Source organism: Octopus sinensis, linkage group LG14 (genome assembly GCF_006345805.1).
Source record: "Octopus sinensis linkage group LG14, ASM634580v1, whole genome shotgun sequence".
NCBI classification, from domain to species: domain Eukaryota; kingdom Metazoa; phylum Mollusca; class Cephalopoda; order Octopoda; family Octopodidae; genus Octopus; species Octopus sinensis.
Genome location: NC_043010.1, coordinates 25249758 through 25270715, shown reverse-complemented (window position 1 = coordinate 25270715; position 20958 = coordinate 25249758). Strand labels below are relative to the sequence as shown.

The following is a 20958-nucleotide window of genomic DNA, read 5'->3' as shown; positions in this document are numbered from 1 at the left end:
CTATGTAGGTATTCATTTGTAAATGTATATATCTAAATGCATTCATGAACATGGATACACATTTTTACACACACTACACTCAAACAAACATACAACTTATGTATCTGTTAAGCTAAAAGAGCTTTTGCGGGGACTCCTTTTGTCTTCCTTAATAGATGGCCTGTCTATGGCGAATATTATTGCTACATTATGTTTGATAATTAGGTGATCTGAAGTAATAGATAATATACATAGAATAAACACAATGATATAATATAGTTGGTTTGAAATTGGTAAGCTGATAACTTATACTCTATTATCAAATAATGAATAAATATATTCTTAAAGTCTTGCTATGCATGCAAACAATCTAGAATATGTAGCCCCCAAAAGTCATTTGTCGCAACAACCACTAAAATATTGACATGCTTTATCTCTCCTTTATTTTGTTTATCATCACCACACTTCTGTGAACTACCCAAACTCACACAGATTATATTTTCACAGTTCTCTTCTCCATCTTGTACATCAACAAAATTTTGTACAAACTAACTTTTGTCCATAGAATTACAACTTCCTGGAACTTACTTTTTACTCACACTTTATTTGTATGCAACAATCAAACAATTTCAATCTGAACAACAACTTTGCCAGTCTATGAGATATTTTCTGCAAAAATTATAGTGCTCCTTCCAAAACTGAAATGTAAATATACTTGTATATTACATTGATTTATATATTTGTCAAATATACATGAAATTTTTTATGCATGCCTGCTTGCATGCTTACTCATTCCTTCCTACTGACTCGAGCTTGTTGACCATGATGAGTTTGAATCAGTAGGGAGCTATCCAGGGGGAATTTTTTCTGGTGGCCACAGTGAGATAATATTTCTGATCTCCATTTAAGTTACATTGTTGGTTGTTTTAATATCAGGAAGATTTCAGATAAGCACAATCTTCAGTTTGAGAATCCACTGAAGCATGGAGAGGTTTTGTTAAAGATACTCTGTGTTAATGAAATACATTCCAATTCATGGTCCTTAAGTTTCCAGATAAATTAGAACAAGGATATGGAATTTTCATATCTCTTGATTTTAATGCATAAATGCTGGTAATAACAGATTTTGAATGTTTTCAATGTGAGCACTGTATGATTCCTTTCAATTATCTGTTTTGGAAAAACATTATCCTCTGAGTGGGTAGTATTGGAATTTCTCAAGTTACAAGTTGGCTGTCTGGGTCAATGTTTTTAGTAGTTTTGGTGAGTGATCAAGGTTAAAGTTATCAAGTTATTGATGATGTTCAAGAGTGTTGCATCTGTTTACCAGTAGGAAATATATTGTCCTACAATAGTTAGTAAGTTCTTGGTTTTATTAGCAAGTACATTCATGCTGAATGATGGGTTAAACCAGATTATCTTCCTCCTCCTGGTTCTTCTATGGTGTGGGGAGGAGGTACTTTTCGTACATCAGCATCGCACTAAAGCCACTTCTAGTTTGCGCTTAACTATAACAAGTAGCTGCTTAATATATGTGCATGTAGGAGCATGTGTGTGCATGTCATGATGATATAAAGAAGAAAATAAACTGTAAACATCTGAGAAGATGCAAAGAGACACATACCTAAATTCCATAAGTTATGTAACACTAACATTTCTGGTCTCCTCCTTAGGAATATTATTCTTTCTACTTTTAATATATTTATCCAAGATCTTTATTATTGCCTGACAAATGAAAAGAAAAATGGCTTCAACAAAAAAATAAACTTATAACCTTATAATATAAACCATAATTAGAGGAAACTAATAGTAGTCTACAACACAAAAAAAAAAGGATGGTTTATAACCAAAATACTTTTCACCATGGACCTGCTGTTTCAGGCTGACTATGGTTAAACAATATCTATGGAATGGCTGAAATTAGGGATCAATTCAAATCTTAAAAATGAATAATTGGACAATAGAATCCTAGATACACTGAGTAATAGACATTGTGGTTACAGATGAATATTCCAGTCATTTCTGACTTTAGAAAGACGGTTATATTAATGGATACCGTTTTTATTTTATTTTGTTCATATGGTTCCTGAGAAAAAGATGGTATAATCATGGTTGGAATGCAGGTTAAATGATGAAAACAGTTAACACACATCCAAAACATTTTCCATCTACAGATCACACAGTTATTCTCTCAAAATTTGATACTGAATCAGGGCTGACCTAAAACCAGAAGAAGAAAGAAAAAGGGAAGAAGAATAAGGAGGAAGAGGAAACTGATAAACCATACTGCTTTCAAAAGTTAACTTGAACAATAAATCTACTCACAGTTTTTTTAAGGGCAACTGCTATTTCATATGCTGTTCGACCACTCTGAAAAGGATAGAAAGAGAAAAAGAAAAAAATGAAGCCAGTGTAAATGGTTGTTCATACATTGATATTAATTTCTAAGTAACAAAGCTATTTTTGGTAGGGGATAGGAGAATGTATCAACTGGATCAACCCCAATATATTTATTTTATTGAACATAGAGCCACTAGGTTCCAGTTTAATTTTGGTATATATTTTAAGACCCAAAGGATCATTGGGAAAGTTAATGCCATGAGGTCTAGAATTGAGAGACAAAACCAAATACTGAAAAATGTTTATTCATTTCTTCCCTTACACCCTCTCCTGTCTTCAATCACAATAACAATTTCTAATATAAGCATAAGGCCACACATTTCAGGAGTGAAAGCACAATCAATTATATCAACTCCAATACTTGATTAGTACTTTTTTTTATCAAAATAAAAACAAACTTGACCTTGATGGGATTTGAGATAAGAAAGTAAAGGAGCATGACTAAATCTATGAAGGCATCAAAACTAATACACTCAGTTCATAACACAACACTATTTTACAAAACTATTAATAATAACTTATTTTTTTACTGGTTTGAACTAGCATTAATTATTAGTGAGACAATGAGTGGCAGAATACCTGACGAAATGGCTTGTAGTATTTAGCTATGTTCTTTTAGGTTTCAAGTTCAATTCTTTCCAGGATTGACTTTATTATTTTTATTCATTAAAAAAAAAGGGGAAGAAAACTATTTACCATATAAGGAAGTTGAATGAAATTATTACTCTCCTTGTGCCTATCTTGGAAACCATAATCACTATTATTATCATAACAGTATGGGCTGATCCTGGTGATCACAAGTTTAATTGAAAATTACAACAGCCATTTTGTTTACCCTTTGTAGCAAGTATATATTCACAATTTGGTTTTCTTAAGCTTAAATAGGCTCATAACAGCTTCTACACTTGTTTTATGCAAGTGGTCACATGACCAAACCCATTTGTGCCGATTGGATGCTTTAAGTTATCCATTTAGACTACTTGCCAGACCAGAAAAGCATTGTGTGTTTTGAGTCACCCTACCACTATAAATAAAGAATTTCCTCTAAGCTACTCTCAGAGAAGAGAGAATTGTCAGCAGAAGACTTTAACGTACTTTGTTCTTTTCCTGTGCACATCATCATGTACAAACTGCACGAGGAACCAATGTATTTTTACTAACAGTATTATTCATATCGTACCAGTTTGGCTGTCAATTTTAACCCGTGTTTTTGTATTTCTTGGTGCTCTTAATCACGACTTGTTTGAAACCAGATTATAATATTACCAGGGCCATAGCCACATCACTTTCCCTTGCTAAACCTTAAACAATGCACATAAAAATTCTTGGTTCACTTTGTCTGACTAGTAAAATTGATCAACAATGTCAGTGATGATGATCTACAATGAATAATAGAGGAGACAGGAATCCGCTAACCTTATTTAATATTGTGACGTTGACGTTGCTCTCCAAGAGAAGTTCTACTAATTGTTCATGATCATTCATGACTGCAATTATTAAACAGGTTTTTCCATCATTGTCTCTGAGATCAATATTAGCTCCATCGAAGATCAATGTCTTAGCAACTGATTTGTTACCAGAAAGAGAAGCTGAGAAAAAAAAAAAGAAAACACAGAACACTGAATACATCATGTCAATCCATACGTATGAATTCCTTAATAGAAACTCAGTTAATGTATTCAGTTTTCCTACTAAAAGATGTTCGTGGGTGCAAATATTTCAATAGGGATATAAAAATTTTGTCTCTTTCAACAACACTAAGACACAATCACTGCACATCTCTAGCATACAATTTTATATGTCACCCTCTCAAGTCTTGTACAACAGGTAATTAAAATCCTTAAAGTTGCCACAAATACAAAGCCTCATAACCTCTGATGAACTTTCTTGTCAACAGATAACATAGTTACAACTGCATTTTAAAGTCAAGACTTGCTCTTCAGTTCCAGAAAATACTTGTTCTGATAAGCTGCTGATTCTCTGCAAAGCACAAGTAAGATTCATAATGGAATACAACTCCTGAATTTGGAATGGTGCTGCTGCTACACATACAATGATGTGCTGTAAGTCCTTTCTTGGAAAAATTACCCGGGGCAAAAATACTAGTGGTCCAATAGAAATAGAATACATTCACTCTTGAAAAATTAGGAATGCTAGTGGAATGTTTCAGTAAAAACTTTAAATCTTCAGTGAGGTTGGAACACAGAAGTCAAGAAATATTAAAATGTATTTAGTTTGTAGTATATACTGCTCCTGTCAATTCATTGCTTTAACATTCTATATATGCAAAAGGCCTGAGATTTGAGGTAAGAGGTTAAATTATTAAATCAACCTAACTACAACTGATGTTAATATAGGTACAAACCAGAAATTTGATTCTCTTAAAACTCTAACTGAAATATTACAAATTTAACAGAATCTTAGTTCTTGGTCTCTTTCACATATACAAGTCATTGCTAATAATAAATGACATCCATAATGAAACATCCAACTTGGTATTACTTGAGGTCTCTGAGCAAAACCTAGAACAGCTTGTATAAAACAAAGCAACAATAATGTAAATAACAACAACAACAACAATAATAATTTCTAATTTAGGTAAAAGAACAGAAACTGGAAGAGAGGTTAATCATATTATATCGATCCAGCTATTGACAAGTATTTTATTTTATCAGCCCTGAAAGAATGAAAGGAATAGTTGTCCCTGTCAGGGTTTAAACATAGAATATAAAGACCTGAACAAATATTTTAAGGATTTTTGTTTAATGCTTGAATGGTTCTGCCAACCTGTGCAATAATAATAATATCTAACATTGGCACATGTCCACATTTTGAGATGTATAGTTGAAATTGAACCCAGATTTGACTGATTTATCTTTCTAATCCCAAATGGATAAAAGCCAAAGCTTGCCCCATTGCTATCTGAAATCAGTGCATGACGGGATATGAGAACATATTAGTCTATTGCTACATTGATTAAATGATTTTTATCAAAAGCAGACAATGGGGTTGGGTTGGTCATTGTTGATCAGTTTATCTTTAGTACTTGATTGCTTTCTGATTCATGAAAGGATGAAAATCAGAATAATTCTTGGTGGGATTTAAACTCAGAATATAAAGACACATAACAAATTGTTGTAAGGCATTTTTATCTAGTACTCTATCAATTCTACCATATATCATCCATTCTAAAAATAACACTAATAATAATAAATGGTAGATTTGTGGACAACTAGAGAGGACATCACAGTATACTAAAATATCATGTGCAAACTCAAAAACTACAGGTTCCACACATTTAGGTTTTACTTTTCAATTGATGTGTTGATGTTTTCTTCCCTAATTCACACAATCACACACAATAATTCAGTTAGTTGAGTGTGATAATTATCATTATTTCCTTTGTTTGCTTGACAATTTATTAAGTAGAGATTTTATATCTACACTGAACTGCAAAAGAAATGCGAGACGTGTAACTGAAATATGTTTTAATTTCATTATGTCAGGGATAAATTTTGATAAATCTGATAAAGTCAAATTCTTGGATGTACTTTGACCACAGTCTATGGGTCGTTGTCATGTGTTCTGGTAGTGGGTGGATCCAGTACATCGAGATTGTAGGGCGTGACGTATTCAATACCATGTTCCCTGTGTGTTCAAAATGGACATACACCGTCGGTACATGGAGTGCATGAGGTGGTTCACAAAAGCCTGTGCCCATACCCTGAGGAAAGCTGCCTACAGTTACACATGAGTTATCGGCCTTGTGACAACCTGGTTCAGCCGTCTCTTGATTTCATCCCTTAGGTGTTCAATTGGGTTCAAACCTGGGCTGATGTGCTGATGCAGGAAGTCCATGATGACCCTGGCTGTGTGGGAAGGAGCATTGTCCTCCTGGAACACGTAGCTATGGTGATGTGCAAAGAAGGGCATGATGAGAGGTGTTAGGATCTGGTCAATGTAGCACTGTGCTGTGATGCCACTCCCTCTGCCTGCACCAACAATTTGGAACACAAGGAGCCCAATTCTCTGATTCAGGCCTACAGCACCCCAAACCATGATGCTTTGGCCACCCCACGTGTCTCTCCCCATGACATGCATCTCTGTAGTGTTCACCCCTCCTACGCCACACCCTCACTCTGCTATTCACGGTGGAAATGCAGTACTGGCTCTCATCAGAGAAGACTATTGACCTCCATTGTTGATGCCACCAATGTCGGTGCTATGTAGCCCACTGTAGTCATACCTGACAGTGGTGAGTGGTGAGGGCAGGCCTTCGAGCAGGATGACAGCAACGCAGGTTGTTGGTGGCCAGTCAATGTCGTACCATGTCATCGCTGATGGGCCTCTGTCCAGTGATAATGGTCTTGTGAACTGTCACGCTGGCCAGTCTGAAGTGATCACGGAGTTGTTGCAGGTGGATGAAGCGGTCCTGCCTGAACATGGTCACCTGGGGGCACAGTCTGCAGTGCTGTTGTTGTTGTTGTATCGCTGTTGCAGGCAATAGATGGTGCTGACATGGACATTGTAAGCTTTTCACAACAACCAGAGCATGCAGCCCTGCTTGTAATCAGCTGATAGCTTGTTCCCTCTGTGCTGCTGACAATCCTGATGTGTCCAAATTACGAATACCAGGAATGCGGTTTAAGTTGATTTTTACACCCATAACCTCCACGAGATGCACATGTGTTTTGGTGTCTTGTTTCAGGGAAAGTTGAAAGGTTACCTGCAATTTGGATCTCTGCCTTAAACCATGTCTTGGAATATTTACACTTACATCCCTGAAATAAATTTTCAGAATTTACCATATAAAATTGCATTTATTTTGCAGTTCAGTATATAGCTTAAAGAATTCTTGTGTCAACCAAATTTACACTCTTGAATCTTATATAATATAGCCTAATGTATATATAGTGAGGTGTAGATGCCAAAATTCCATTATACTTCACACTTGAAAACATGAGATTCATAAAAGCCATTATCTAAAACTAAGAAAAATGTGAAAATATGGAGTACAAACCTAAATTGAACATAGTCTATATGATCGACAGAGATTTACATCATAAAATTGCTAAACATTGAAATAAAGAAATGCTATTGATGTATTTTTAGTTTTTCAATGAAAGAAATACTGTTTGCAATTTATAAAATCAATATTTTTGTGAGATATTCCAATTTTGTTGGCCACAGGATAGCAGAAGTTCACTTTATAAGGATTCTTAAATCAACAGAAGTTCAAAGTAACATTAACCACATCAACCTCACTAATCTGAGTGGGTTTATAATGTCCAAGAGTTCTGAACCTCATTCCCTAATTAATAAACAAATACATACATAAAGTGTACCACTGAAATGAAGTGGATTTAGGCATTCTAATATCAATAGTTCAATATGATATGCATTCAAAAAGTATCCCACTTTATTTTTTCCTGCTAAAACTAAAGTAGCATGAGCCAAATAATTTGGGTGGGAGGTGACACTATCCTTCCTGTGGATGCAAGAAAATTTTTACACTGGTAGGCTGTAATTCATTCCCAAGATACTGTGGAGCAACAGAAGCAACTCCACATGGAAATCGCTGAGGACATGTTGGACTGTGCAAACCATGACCCAGATTTCATGAAGACTGTCATCACTGGTGAGGTGACATGAGTTTACGGTCTCTGCTCGACGTGTTTGATCATCTTGTGTGAAAATCAAAATCTGATGAGTGCACACTACATGTCTGTACTCCAGGCATAATAGCCAGGGACCAATATGGTCTACCAGCACAAAAATTTTCATATTTGTGCAGGAAGGGTAGTGTCATCTCCTCCCCAAAGGATTTTGCCCATGCAACATTAGTTTTGGCAGGAAAAAAAAGGTAGATAATTTTTGAATGCACCTTGTACACCTATTTACTGTTCACTTTTCTATCTTTTTCTGTTTTATTCTATGGTCTCTGTATGTCTTTCTAGCTTCCATTGCTGTCTTTCCATCTTCTTATTTAACCTTTTCTGATGAGTCGTAGTGCACTGAGCACTGTTTACAATAAGCACCATATTAGTGTCATTATTATTATTATTATTATTATTATTTATAAGGCAGCAGACTATCAGAATCATTAGCCTGCTGGACAAAATGCTTAGCAGTATTTCTTCTGTCCTGAGTTCAAATGCCACTTAGGTTGACTTTACCTATCATTCTTTTGGGGTCTATAAAACAAGTATCACTTGAACCTTGGGGGTTGGTATTGACTTACCTCCTCCCTTAAATTGCTGACCTTGTGCCAAAATATAAAACCCTTATTATTATTTACACATTCATTTTTTTCTTCTATAATGATCAAGATGATGATAGAAGATATTGGGAAATATGTGTTTAACATATTATTACTAGCATGAATTTCTGTTTCTGCAACTAAACATTACCATATTTATAGAAGCAATTGTGGTTATATCAAATATAGAAATTTTTCTAGATAGTAATAGCAGCTTTGAACTTGTTTTATTTATGATTCTCTAATGAATACAAAGATGGCCATCTTTACATTTGTTTGTGCATCGTTTGATGATCATACACCACAGTTCTTGATGAGCATACAAATGTCTAATGGAATGAAGTAGATGTAATTCTGCAATTCTGAATGAAGTAGGTGTAATCCTGTAATTCTTAAATTCTACTGTTATGCACATGTGTATACTCTCACTTGCACACACATGAACAACCTATCCTCACATGTTTTACAATACTTTGAAAAGAATAAAAGGAATCAAACTACACTTAGAACTTACCACATCGCATCAGTGGAGTCCAAGCAGCATTTTTGTCTCGAATGTCCACATCTGCTCCAACCCTTATCATCCACGATATGATCTCGCAGCTGCCACTGTCAACAGCATGATGTAGTGGACTAGATCCACCGAAATCAAAATCTTCAAAAGGTGCACCATTTCTATGCAGGACCTTTGCAGCTTGAAGATTGTCACAGATGCAAGCATGCATTAAACTGAATAGGGAAAAAAATAGGGAAAAAAATTATTTAGCATATAAATTTTTATCATTTTTTATTTATAATTTTAAATTAATAAAGCTGAGATATTTAAAAAGAAAACTGTACTGAGAGGGTAAGACGGAGTAGAAGGAAGATTCAAAATTTAAAATGAAAACTCTTTTTCATTTCAATTTGAAATTCACATTTCCATTTGATTTTTTTAAAACACAATAAATTTTACCCTAAGTTTGAATTTCAGTTTTAAAATAATTTTTCTAAGTGATAGAATCACTTGAATTTCATTTAATTTTAAATTTTAATTCAAGTTTAATTTTTTTTACAAAATTTTAGTCAAGTATTAGTTTCTGTTATAGTACTTAAAAATATTCCAGTGTGTGTATGTATATATATATATATATTTTTTTTTCAGAAAGAGATAAAAAACCAAGGCTGTGAAGATTTTAGAACATTTATAAATAGAAGGTCTTACAGCTGTTTCCAGGATATTTATTATATCCCTTCATCGGAGATGGTGTGAGTAAATGGTTAAGCAATAGTTAATTTAGATATGATATAAAATAGAGAGTGAAGTGGAGTAATGAAAATAGATGTGAGAATTGCAAGGATATTGCATTTGTAGATTCATTATTTAGGCAGAATGGTATACATATAAGATTCCAATACCTTGTGAGTAAAATCTTTCCAATACCTTGCAAGTAAAATTTTTAGATACTGTTGAATTTTACTCGCAACGTATTGGAATCTTATATTAAACGATGATGATGATGATATATATATATATATATATAAGTGATATGAAAACGCACACACACATACAGAGTCATGGAAAACAAATGTTTTATGTTATTCTACCTTGTACCTTTGGAAAATAATATTGCCTTATTCTGATTTAGCATTTTACCACAGAGATGAAAAAATCTAGTGAAAGAAAATAGCTAGCTATTAATAAGTCAAGACACAAAATGCAGTCATCCAATCATTGTCCTTCTTCCCTTGTTATTGTTGAATAAATAAAACTAGATTTTAAATACTCACGCTGTTTTTCCTGACTCATCTTTAACAGTGACAGATGCATTCAAGGACAACAGTAATTCCATAATCCTGAAATATGTAGGGAAATATTTCAAGATATGTATAGTTGCTGTAGCAACATAAAAAAAATACCAAAGGACAGTGAATTACAAACTCGTTACATGATGCTGATTAAATAATACGTACTACATTTAGAGAAATTCTTTTATACTCTCCGTTCAAGCTTGCAAGACTGTATTCCATTTTTCAAGTATTCCAGGGTAGATAAAATATGTACCTGTTAAGTACCAGGGCTAGTGGAACAGTCTTTATGATACTAAGGCTCTACAAAATTCAGCTATGCTCTACATTATAGTACTGCTCACAAATATATATAGGACTAAATTTATTGCATACAAACATTCTAGATCATAGTCAAGGAGGACTAGCAAGGGTTATGGGCACTGCTCTACTTTATCTGACTAAATATTAATTTCTAATAACTACAAATTATATTTACCTTGGACAGATGAATGATAAAGGCATCCGTCTTGAAATAGGATTTCAATACAATACCAAGGGACATAAATAAATAATTCTTTTTAATTTTTTGCACAAAGCCAGCAACTTTGAGGGGAGGGTCTAGTCAATTACATTGAACCCAGTGCTCAACTGGTAGTTTCGTTATTGACCGCAAGAGGAAGAAAGGCAAAGTCAACCTCAGGGGCACTTGAAATCAGAATGTAAAATTGGAGGAATGCCATGGAGTATTTTAGCTGGCCATCTGGCCACCCAGGTATTTAATTTGTTGCTCTACTTATTGTCATCCACCATTCTTCTCCATAAAAAGAAATTCTAAGATGGCTAGCAACAGTATTCATCAACTAAAATCAATTTTTTTAAAAAGTAAACAGGTTTTTTTGTGCCATCTTGATAACTACTCATATATGACTAACTGGCCCAAAAGTTTGTTTTGTAATCATGAAGTCTTAGGTTCAGGTCAAAGTATTTTCTGCTATAGCATCAAGCCAACTCAAGCCTTGTGAATAAAATTGAATAGATGGAAAATCATGTGGTAACTCATTGGATAGTTTATATCTAAAACTCAAAGCGCCAGTCTTGTTTACAGTGTCACACTGATTCAGAATTTCGTTGAAGTACATTTGTGAAATACTCAGATAGTTGCATCTTTTCAGTAAGGACATAGTTCCAAAAATTGAACAACTGGAGCACTCATTGTCAAATCTGATGTTAAGATTTATTCTGTTAAAACTCGATCCAGATTTCCTTAAGGCTAGTTTTCATCTATATGACAAATTGAATAAGATCTGAATTACATGGCAAATTCAAGTTAATACTCTATAAAAATTTTATGAACTATCAGTCAACTTTATGCAATATAAAACCTTATATTCATTGTAAGATTATGTGTATCATTAATCATTATACAAAGACTGTATATATTTTATGCATGTCACCAGACTTTAAATACATCACATGAATTTATGGATACCAGCAGATAAAATTAACAATATAATTTTTATACATACTATAAGAATGTGTATAATACTTAATAAAAGTACTAATACTTAATAAAAATCACATATTTACACACAAACATACTCGCTCTCACACACACACACATATACAACATAATATAAGTTATATCTATGATAAGAATTAACATGTTAAGATATTGTTATATACCTTACATGACCTCATCTTATTCATCAACTTCATATACACCAAAGCAGTTCATAAAAAAATAAATTTCACAGATCAAAACCACAAAACCTTACATACACTGTAACTAAAAGACTTTATACAGACCAAAACAACATAACATTATACACATCATAACCACAATACTTATACATTCATAGCCATGAGATGTTATTATACACACCATAGCTAAAATACCTAACATAAACCATACATTATATTCACCATAACCACAATATTACACAAACACACACACACACATGTATACCATCTGTACTATCATCATTGTTACATTACCATTGTTGTTGTCATCATCAGTTTTCTGTCTTTTTTTTCCAAGCTGACATGAATTGGATGAAGGCTTAAGGCACTATTTATAACTGAATACATTTATTGTCACTAATCTTTACCTGTTAGTGACAGGAAATGCATCCTTTAACAACAAAACCTTTCACATACTATAAATACATTATATGTTCCACACATTCACATTTATCATAATACCTTATACACACCATACTTGCAAGGCAATTATACACATCATAATTACAGGATATTTACACTTCATAATGGCAAATATGCAATAACTAAAATACTTTATATAGACAAAATATAACATTGTATACATTTAACTATAATCGCAATGCATTATACACACCATAACCACAAAGCATTATCCATTATCAAAAGATTTTATATACACCACAAAACTTTATAATTATCAAGTGTAAATGTTTCAAAGGCTTACAGTATCTTTTAAATTCTACTATTTATTTTTGGTTTCATGACATCAGTCTATCTTAGGTATTAGTAACATTTGTGTATGATCTGGTTCCTACTTCTGACATCTAGGTAAACTGAGAGAAATTTCTGAAGTGGGTTTAAACTAAAAAAATTAAGAGCTGGTAGTTTTGTATCTTATCTATTTTGTTATATCACTTCACATCATAAAACTGTGTGTGTGTACATATATATATATATATAGAGAGAGAGAGTACTTACTCAATATCACTCCGTTTTGTTGCAATCATTAATGCAGTTAGACCTTGATCAAGTGGTATATCAACTGAGACCTTTCTGTAACACATTATGGAAAATTGTTATAGTACATAACCAACAACTTCATGATTGATAATTGTTATTATTTATTATCATCATTCTTCATTGCTCTTTTTTTAAATCATCACTATCATTGTCATTATTCATTATTGCCTACATTATGATGATCATCATTATATGAGGTATGTTCAAAAAGTATCTAGCTTTATTTTTTCCTGCTAAAACTAATGCTGCACCAGCAAAATCCTTTGGGTGGAAGGGTAATGCCACCCTTTCTATGCATGTGTGAAAATTTTAACACCCATAGGTTGTATCAGTTCCCAGCTTTTATGCCTAGAGTACAGACATGTAGTGTGAACTCATTGAATTTTTGTATTCCTACAAGTTGATCAAATGCATTGAACAGAAATCATAAACACATGTTTCATCACCAGTGATGATGGTCTTCATGAAGTCTGGGTCATGGTTTTCACAGTCCAGCATGTCCTGAACGATTTCCAGGATGTGGAGTTGCTTCTGCTACTCTGCTAGGACTTTGGGGACAAATTTTGCCAATACTCTCCACATGCACAGATCCTTCATTAAAATGGAATGCACTGATCCTGTGCTTATTCCCATTTTGTGACCAACTGGATTGTTACACAATGGTCTTCAATGACTATTTGCCAAATCTTCTCAATCAGCTCCTCATTTCAGCTCGTGGATGGCCTGCCTGAGCATACATTACTCTCCACTGAGATGTGGCCATGTTTGAAGCAGTTGTACTACTCCTTGATCTTCATTTTGCCCATAGCATCATTACCAAAGGCCTGCTGAATCTTCTGGATGGTTTGAGTTTGAATATCACCAAGCCTTCGGCAAAACATGATGCAATATCTCTGCTCAATGCATTTGGTCATCTTGTGTGAAGACAAAAATCTGACAAATGAGCATTACATGTCTGTACTCTATGCACAACAGCCAGGAACTGACACAGCTTATTGGTGTGAAATTTTCATGCATGCTCAGGAAGGGTGGTAACAGCTTCCACCCAAAAGATTTTTCCCATGTTTTGACAGGAAAATAGTTAGATGCTTCATCACCATCACTGTTCAACATCCTCATAATCCTTATCATTCATTTACAAAGAATCAATGATTTTTAACTTGAGTCATAGAAATATATTTCCCCAATTGCCCCTTAGAATGATTCTTAAAGGCTGGTGTTTAATTCAAGGTTCACAGTGTTAAAAGGAAAAGTAATAAACTTCTGCCCACTTCTCATGCATTCTAGACAAGGCATTTTGTCAATTTTACAAGAATTATAAGATTTCAGAACTTAAAAACAAAATGTGGTCTCAAATATTAAAGACAATAGGTAGGAAGTTTGGTTGTAACAAATATCTCTTGTTAGTATCATCATTATCATCATCGTTTAACGTCCGTTTTCCATGCTGGCAACCAGATGGCTGCACCAGGCTCCAGTCTTGATCTGGCAGAGTTTCTACAGCTGGATGCCCTTCCTAACGCCAACCACTCTGAAAGTGTAGTGGGTGCTTTTTACGTGCCACCTGCACGGGGGCCAGTCAGGCGGTACTGGCAATGACCTTGCTTGAATCTTTTACACATGCCACCGACAGAGGTGCCAGTGAAGCAATGATCATGCTCGAATGGTGCCCTTTTACATGCCATGGGTACGGAAGCCAGTTGGCTGCTCTGGCAACGATCACAATCGGATGGTGTTCTTGGCACCCTACTAGCACAGGCATAAGTGCCAGTAAGGCGACGCTGGTAACGATCATACTCGAATAGCCTCTCTGTCAACGATCACACTCGTATGGTGCTCTTTGCACCCCGCTAGCACAGATGCCAGTCATCGAAATGATTTTGATTTCACTTGCCATAACAGGTCTTCACAAGCAAAGCTTAGTGACCAAAGAAGGAAAAGCTACGCATAAGTGGGCTGGTTATGCTCCTGGCATAGGCCACGGGTTATGGTTTCATCTGGCTTGCCGGGTCTTCTCGATCACAGCATATTTCCAAAGGTCTCGGTCACTAGTCATTTCCTTGGTGAGGCCTAATGTTCGAAGGTCATGCTTCACCATTTCATCCCAGGTCTTCCTGGGTCTATCTCTTCCACAAGTTCCCTCAACGGCTAGGGTGAGGCACTTTTTCACGCAGCTATCCTCATCCATTCTCACCACATGACCATACCAACGCAGTCGTCTCTCTTGCACACCACATCTAATGCTTCTTAGTTCCAACTTTTCTCTCAAGGTACTTACACTCTGTTGAGTATGCACACTGATATTACACATCCATCGGATCATACTGGTACATTCCGTGCGAGCTTACACATATCCTCAGCAGTTACAGCCCATGTTTCACTGCCGTATACGTATGGTATAATAACAAGAATGACTAAATAGCTCAAATATTGATCCAAAAATTGATAGTTTGCTTTTGTCAAGAACCATCTATCATGAGACAGGCTGGTATCAACAAACCTGGCTACAACATCACAATTTAGACCAATCAGCTAGTGCATCTGCTTCATCAACAGACATGTTTTTTGGGTTAATAAACTGGTATAACAGCCCATTCATCTGCTCAGATCCATTAATGTAAGAAAATTATGAATTCATTTCATTATTAACAAAATTGCAGGATAACATTTAACAATGATTTTACTTACATTCTCTGCTAGGTGATAAATCAATGTAGCTGTAACAAGTTATATCCACTGTAATAAATTGTATGTACAATAGAAGGCTTCCCTTATAATATGAACAAAATAATACACTCAGAAAAGATTATTGTAATCCAGATACCACCATACAGAACAATGACAGTACAACAATCATACCTCAAATTGCAGAGTTTGTAGTTGAGCTGCACAAGAATTACTTCAAATTTACCTGACCACCTTTTACCATCAACCCAGATACCTGACTTTTTCATTCTCAGGAGCTGTTGGTGTTCTTTAGCCACATCATCAAAGGCATTTCTGCTTTAATCATCCCATACACTTCCTTTATGCAATAAAGTAATAACAATGAAAGTGGAAACAATAAATAAATAAAACTTTGTTCTTTACCTAGAAATAATCAGATTCTGAAGTTCCGAAAGATTTCGGTTTTGTACACAATTTTGTAGCTCATCTGTAGAAAAGACAGGGATGAGGTTGTACTTGATAAATAGATGATAGAAATTTAATTATGTAATTTGAAGAGATATAAGCATTTGAGTCATGTGTTAAAAAAGAACCAACTTATAGAAAAAAATGTGAAAATGAAGGAAAAAGAAGACATGTTAATGTTTAATCATAAGTCAAAGATAATTGAGTTGAGCTATTATCAAAACAATTCTAACCATAATCTTCCTATTTCTTACAGACATCTAGGACTATATTAATTAATGTATCAGTTCTGTTTTCAAGAAGTACAGTGGGGTGGATTAAATATGTTCACACACATATATGTGTTCACACAAATTCAAGATACAGACCAGTTATGAACCAACATTCCCTCATGTATACACATTTTTTTCATGCACTCATTTGCTTGTGCATTCACACACACATGCACATACACACATATTCGTTTGTGTATACATGCTTATCCTTACATGCACCCATATTTACTCCTATATATATAGACCAGCATGTAATATTTTCATGTATCCATCCTCACTAAATTACAGACCTCACACAAAATTATCTACTAATACACACATATAACCAGAGAAGTTATATATATATGTGTGTATTTGTGTGAACATATTCTTGCACACGTATACTCAAACACATATATTCTGATATACACACATCTACATACACACCCAAACCATGCACATACAGTGATCAGACAAATAAGCATATCTTAATGATGATTATGATGATGATAAAAGAAATGATGACTATAGTAACGATATCCACATTTGCATTTGCAAATAACCTAAACAAAAAAGTAAAGCTGTATTTAAGATAAGATGCATATATATATACTCATTGATGCAAAGGAGAAAAAGGCATAGAAATACAACTATGTGAGGTTGCTGAATAAAGAGAATGCATAGAAAAGAGAGGGACTTCCTCAAGAAAACTCAACAGAAGAACTTGCTAGGGAGGTTGACAACAATTGAGAGATAACAAGAGTGATTAAGTATATAAAAACATGGAAAGTGCTGGGTCATCAGGGACCATCATTAAGATGTTGAAAATATCCAATGAAATAGCGACACAGTCAGTCTTACAGTCAGTCAAGTAGTAAAAGATGTCATTTCTAATGACCAACAAAGCAGTATCATTATCAACTGCAACAAGAGCGAAGAAAATGTTTTAAAAAGAAGCAACTCTAGAGGCATCAAATTGATTGAACAGTCTATGAAAGTAACAGGAGTTATTGCATAATCAAGAAGAGAATTAGCTTTGATGATGCAGTTCAATTTTGTGACAGAACAAGGCAATACCAATGATACCTCTCCCTATGGAAATTTTTGGTTAAGAATTATCTACCATAGCTAGCAATCTTCCACCTGGTGAAGGCTTTTGGCAGGACACCAATTTCTGTAGTGTTTATGAAGGGATACCCAAAAGAAACTGGAATTTTGCAATATTATTTTATTCACTTAGTTTTACATGTTTACCCTTTTATTGCCTTGAAAGTATTCTCCATATGAAGCAATGCATAAGTCTAGACATGTTTTCCACTGTTCAAAGCAGTTCTGGAACACTTGCAAAATGATGCTTTTTAATACCTCTGTCATATTTTCTTCACCTCTTCCATACCTGCAAAACGTTTTCCTTTAAGGACATTTTTCGTTCGGGGGAACAAAAAATGTCACAGGGAGCAAGATCAGGTGAATAGAGAGGGTGGATAAGCAGGTCATGCCATTTTTGACCAAAAACTGTCTCACACTCAAGGCAGCATGTGCAGATGAAACCACGACTCTCCACTTTGCCACAGTTCAGGACATTTTCGTCTTACCGCATTTTGCAAATGCTTCAGAATTGTCAAGTAAAATGTCTGGTTAACAGTTTGACCAGGAGGAACAAATTCTGTGTGAACAATTCCTTTCACATTGATGAAACAAATCATCATCGGCTTGACATTGGACTTTACTTGACATGCTTTCTTGGGATATGGTAACATTAAATGCTTCCATTGACTTGATTGCTGTTTCATTTCCGGGTCACAGCCATATCACTTTTATCATTAGTGATGACCTTTGAATAAAGGTCCAGATCAATTTTCAAACTGTTCTTTCAGTTCACGACACACATTCAGTCATGACTGCTTTTGATCTTCCTTGAACAAGCAAGGCACAAATTTTGCTGCAACTCTTTACATTTGCAATTCCTCACTCAAAATTCATTGGCAGGAGCTGCAGAACACACCAGTCATATCAACAAGTTCATCATGAATTTTCGTGATGTTTTCATTCATTCATTCAGGAGATGAACAAGGTTGGTCTTCAAGCAACAAGTGACCATTCCTAAAGCATGAAAACCACTTGTAAACTTGTTTTTCACTCATGGTCACATCCTTGTAAGCTGTTTGAAGTATGACAACTGTTTCAGCTGCTGTTTTGCCTAGCAGAAAACAGAATTCATGCTGTTCCTTTGTTTCAGCCATTGCAAAAATTGATGAACAGGGAAGAGGCACTGCAAAACAAAGATGCACAATATGACAGTACGACTTCACATGATGCCACTGGTTGGCAGACTGATGCCTGAGGATCACACCAAGTGGCTTCAAGTGGTGGAAGCCTGAACTACAATGGGCTTGTCTCACAGAACATTTCTGGTTACTTTTGGGTACCCCCTTGCAGATATGTAATGTTTATATCTAGCTCGTGTCTTCCCTTGAAAATCCCTTATGATCAACTACATCATGGTCAACTCATGACTGGAGAACCAAAGAGCAGCTCAAAGATCAACTGAAGTCAACTTTGAAAAGGAGTAATGTCAACCAATAAAAAATGGAAGACTATGTTGGCTGCCACACACTTTGGCAATCTCGTTATTGGATTATTTTATGTGCAACTACCATTGTCTCCTGAGACAAAAGGATGCCAACAAATGTGCTTAGCACCATAGAAATACACACTCTTCTATATATTCCATCTACCACAGAAGCTGTGTATGAAGGATCAAGAAATATAGACACCGAAAACACTTCAAAAAACCCTACAAAGGAAGAAAATAATTATCTGATAAGTATAGAGCTAGTGAGAATAAGTTTGTTGTTGTTTAGCTTCTGATTGAACAGACCTAAAATCAGAATCACTCCAATCTAATCATTCTATCTTTTATCAATCAGTGTACTTAGGCTACATTATCCAATGACTCATTTTTAAAAAAGACAGCAGGGTGTGATTTGAAGATCATCATCAATATCTTTTATTGTGCATCTTCCATGTTGGCACTGGTTGGAAATTTGACAAGATCTGATTGTTTGGAGGATTGTATTCTGCTTTGGAATCATTTTTACAGCTGATACCAGTTTACAAAGTGTAATGGGTACTTTTTTGTGTTACTGCTTCTAGTCTAGGAATCTTTCTGGGCATTTGAGAAAATATATTTCCTTTGTACTCTTAAATTTTATTGCTCCTGTGCATCTGCCACATACAAAGTATATTTTCTTTGTTAATCTCTCTGTGATACCACTGCACCTCTTGTGTCCACAGTTTACATTAACTACAGTGTATAGAATTTCTGCTTACTTTTTTCCTTCATATTGAACAAGGCCATTTTCTATATGGATACAAATTTGTCTGCTTTCTAACTTACTAAAACTTTCGTCTTTGCTAATTTAAACTTTGAAGCCTTTTAATTCTGGGCTTTGCTTCCACATATAGAATTTCATTTTCAATTCTTTTATAGAATCAGCTAATGAGATCATCAGCATATAGCAGATCTCAAAGGCAACCAGCCTTACACCCTTCTGTTATGACCTGATGGACTGTGAGCAGGCAGAATTGTTATCGTGCCAGGTAAAATGCTTAGTGACGTTTCTTCTGTTCTCCTATGTTCAGAGGTTCAGAGTTCAAATACTGCCGCGGTCGACTTTCCAAGTTAATAAAATAAGTACCAGTTGAGTACTGATCGATGTAATGATTAGCCCCCTCTCCACAAATTTCAGGCCTTATACCTATAGTAGAAAGGATTATTACTATTATAACGTGTTATTTCCATTGTATCAGTTTTGATTAATGTGTTAGGTTACTTTCGATTAGTACCGGAGGTCAAGGACGTTCTAATTACGAACGCGTTCGGCAAGATTACCCATTAACGAATGTGCTTCGATAAAAAAATAAAGATAACGGAATGTTTACTTCCTCTACCTTTTTTTAAGACTCAGAGGGTGATAATTAGGAAATTGAGGTGATATTTCTAGTGATGCCATAGAGGCTCTTTCATTGGTTCGATCAAAAAATACCTTGGAGGATCTTTTCTGAAAAGATGCACGTTGTAAAATGAACTAAATTACCAGCGTAAACCATCACAGTGGTTTGACTTTCTCTTCTGAGAGAACTACTTATTAAAGATAAACAAGCAACAAAACAAAAATATAATCTCGACCTACTTGCTGACATTATGGGGTACAGAAAAATCCACCAAAAGAATATATAAACTTCTATGGAGATAGAGTGGGTGGCTAAGTTAAGTAAGTGGATAAAGATGACAATTACAAGTCTTTCTTTCCACCTGTAAAGAGCTGGAAACTTAGTCGTTAGAACTTGCACATTACTGGCAGTTAACGACAAAAGCTACTCAGAAAATTCCTAATAAGACGCTGAGAAAGTATACAC

General features: G+C 34.9%; 1 protein-coding gene and 1 long non-coding RNA gene across 6 annotated transcripts in view; one reads left to right on the top strand and one right to left on the bottom strand.

Annotated features, from left to right (window-relative positions):
• The window catches only part of LOC118765919, a 25517-nt gene extending 7621 nt beyond the window's left edge, over positions 1–17896 (top strand). The window contains exons 2-3 of the long non-coding RNA XR_005001832.1: positions 1814–1817; positions 17728–17896. This is a non-coding gene — a long non-coding RNA (uncharacterized LOC118765919). The remainder of the gene's footprint in view (positions 1–1813; positions 1818–17727) is intronic.
• The window catches only part of LOC115219285 (fibronectin type 3 and ankyrin repeat domains 1 protein-like), a 27445-nt gene extending 6487 nt beyond the window's left edge, over positions 1–20958 (bottom strand). The window contains exons 1-9 of one of the 5 annotated variants that reach the window (XM_036508742.1): positions 20085–20198; positions 19937–19953; positions 16241–16304; positions 13109–13183; positions 10409–10474; positions 9153–9367; positions 3796–3968; positions 2305–2349; positions 1604–1704 (exon numbers count right to left, since the gene is read on the bottom strand). In XM_036508742.1, the coding sequence (XP_036364635.1) occupies positions 1618–1704; positions 2305–2349; positions 3796–3968; positions 9153–9367; positions 10409–10474; positions 13109–13137 (615 nt within the window). In that variant the 5' untranslated portion in view covers positions 13138–13183; positions 16241–16304; positions 19937–19953; positions 20085–20198 and the 3' untranslated portion in view covers positions 1604–1617. Of the gene's footprint in view, positions 1–612; positions 678–1603; positions 1705–2304; positions 2350–3795; positions 3969–9152; positions 9368–10408; positions 10475–13108; positions 13184–16240; positions 16305–19936; positions 19954–20084; positions 20199–20732 lie in introns of those variants that run through there. The other 4 variants (XM_036508740.1, XM_036508739.1, XM_036508738.1 and 1 more) reach the window with 4 other exon arrangements.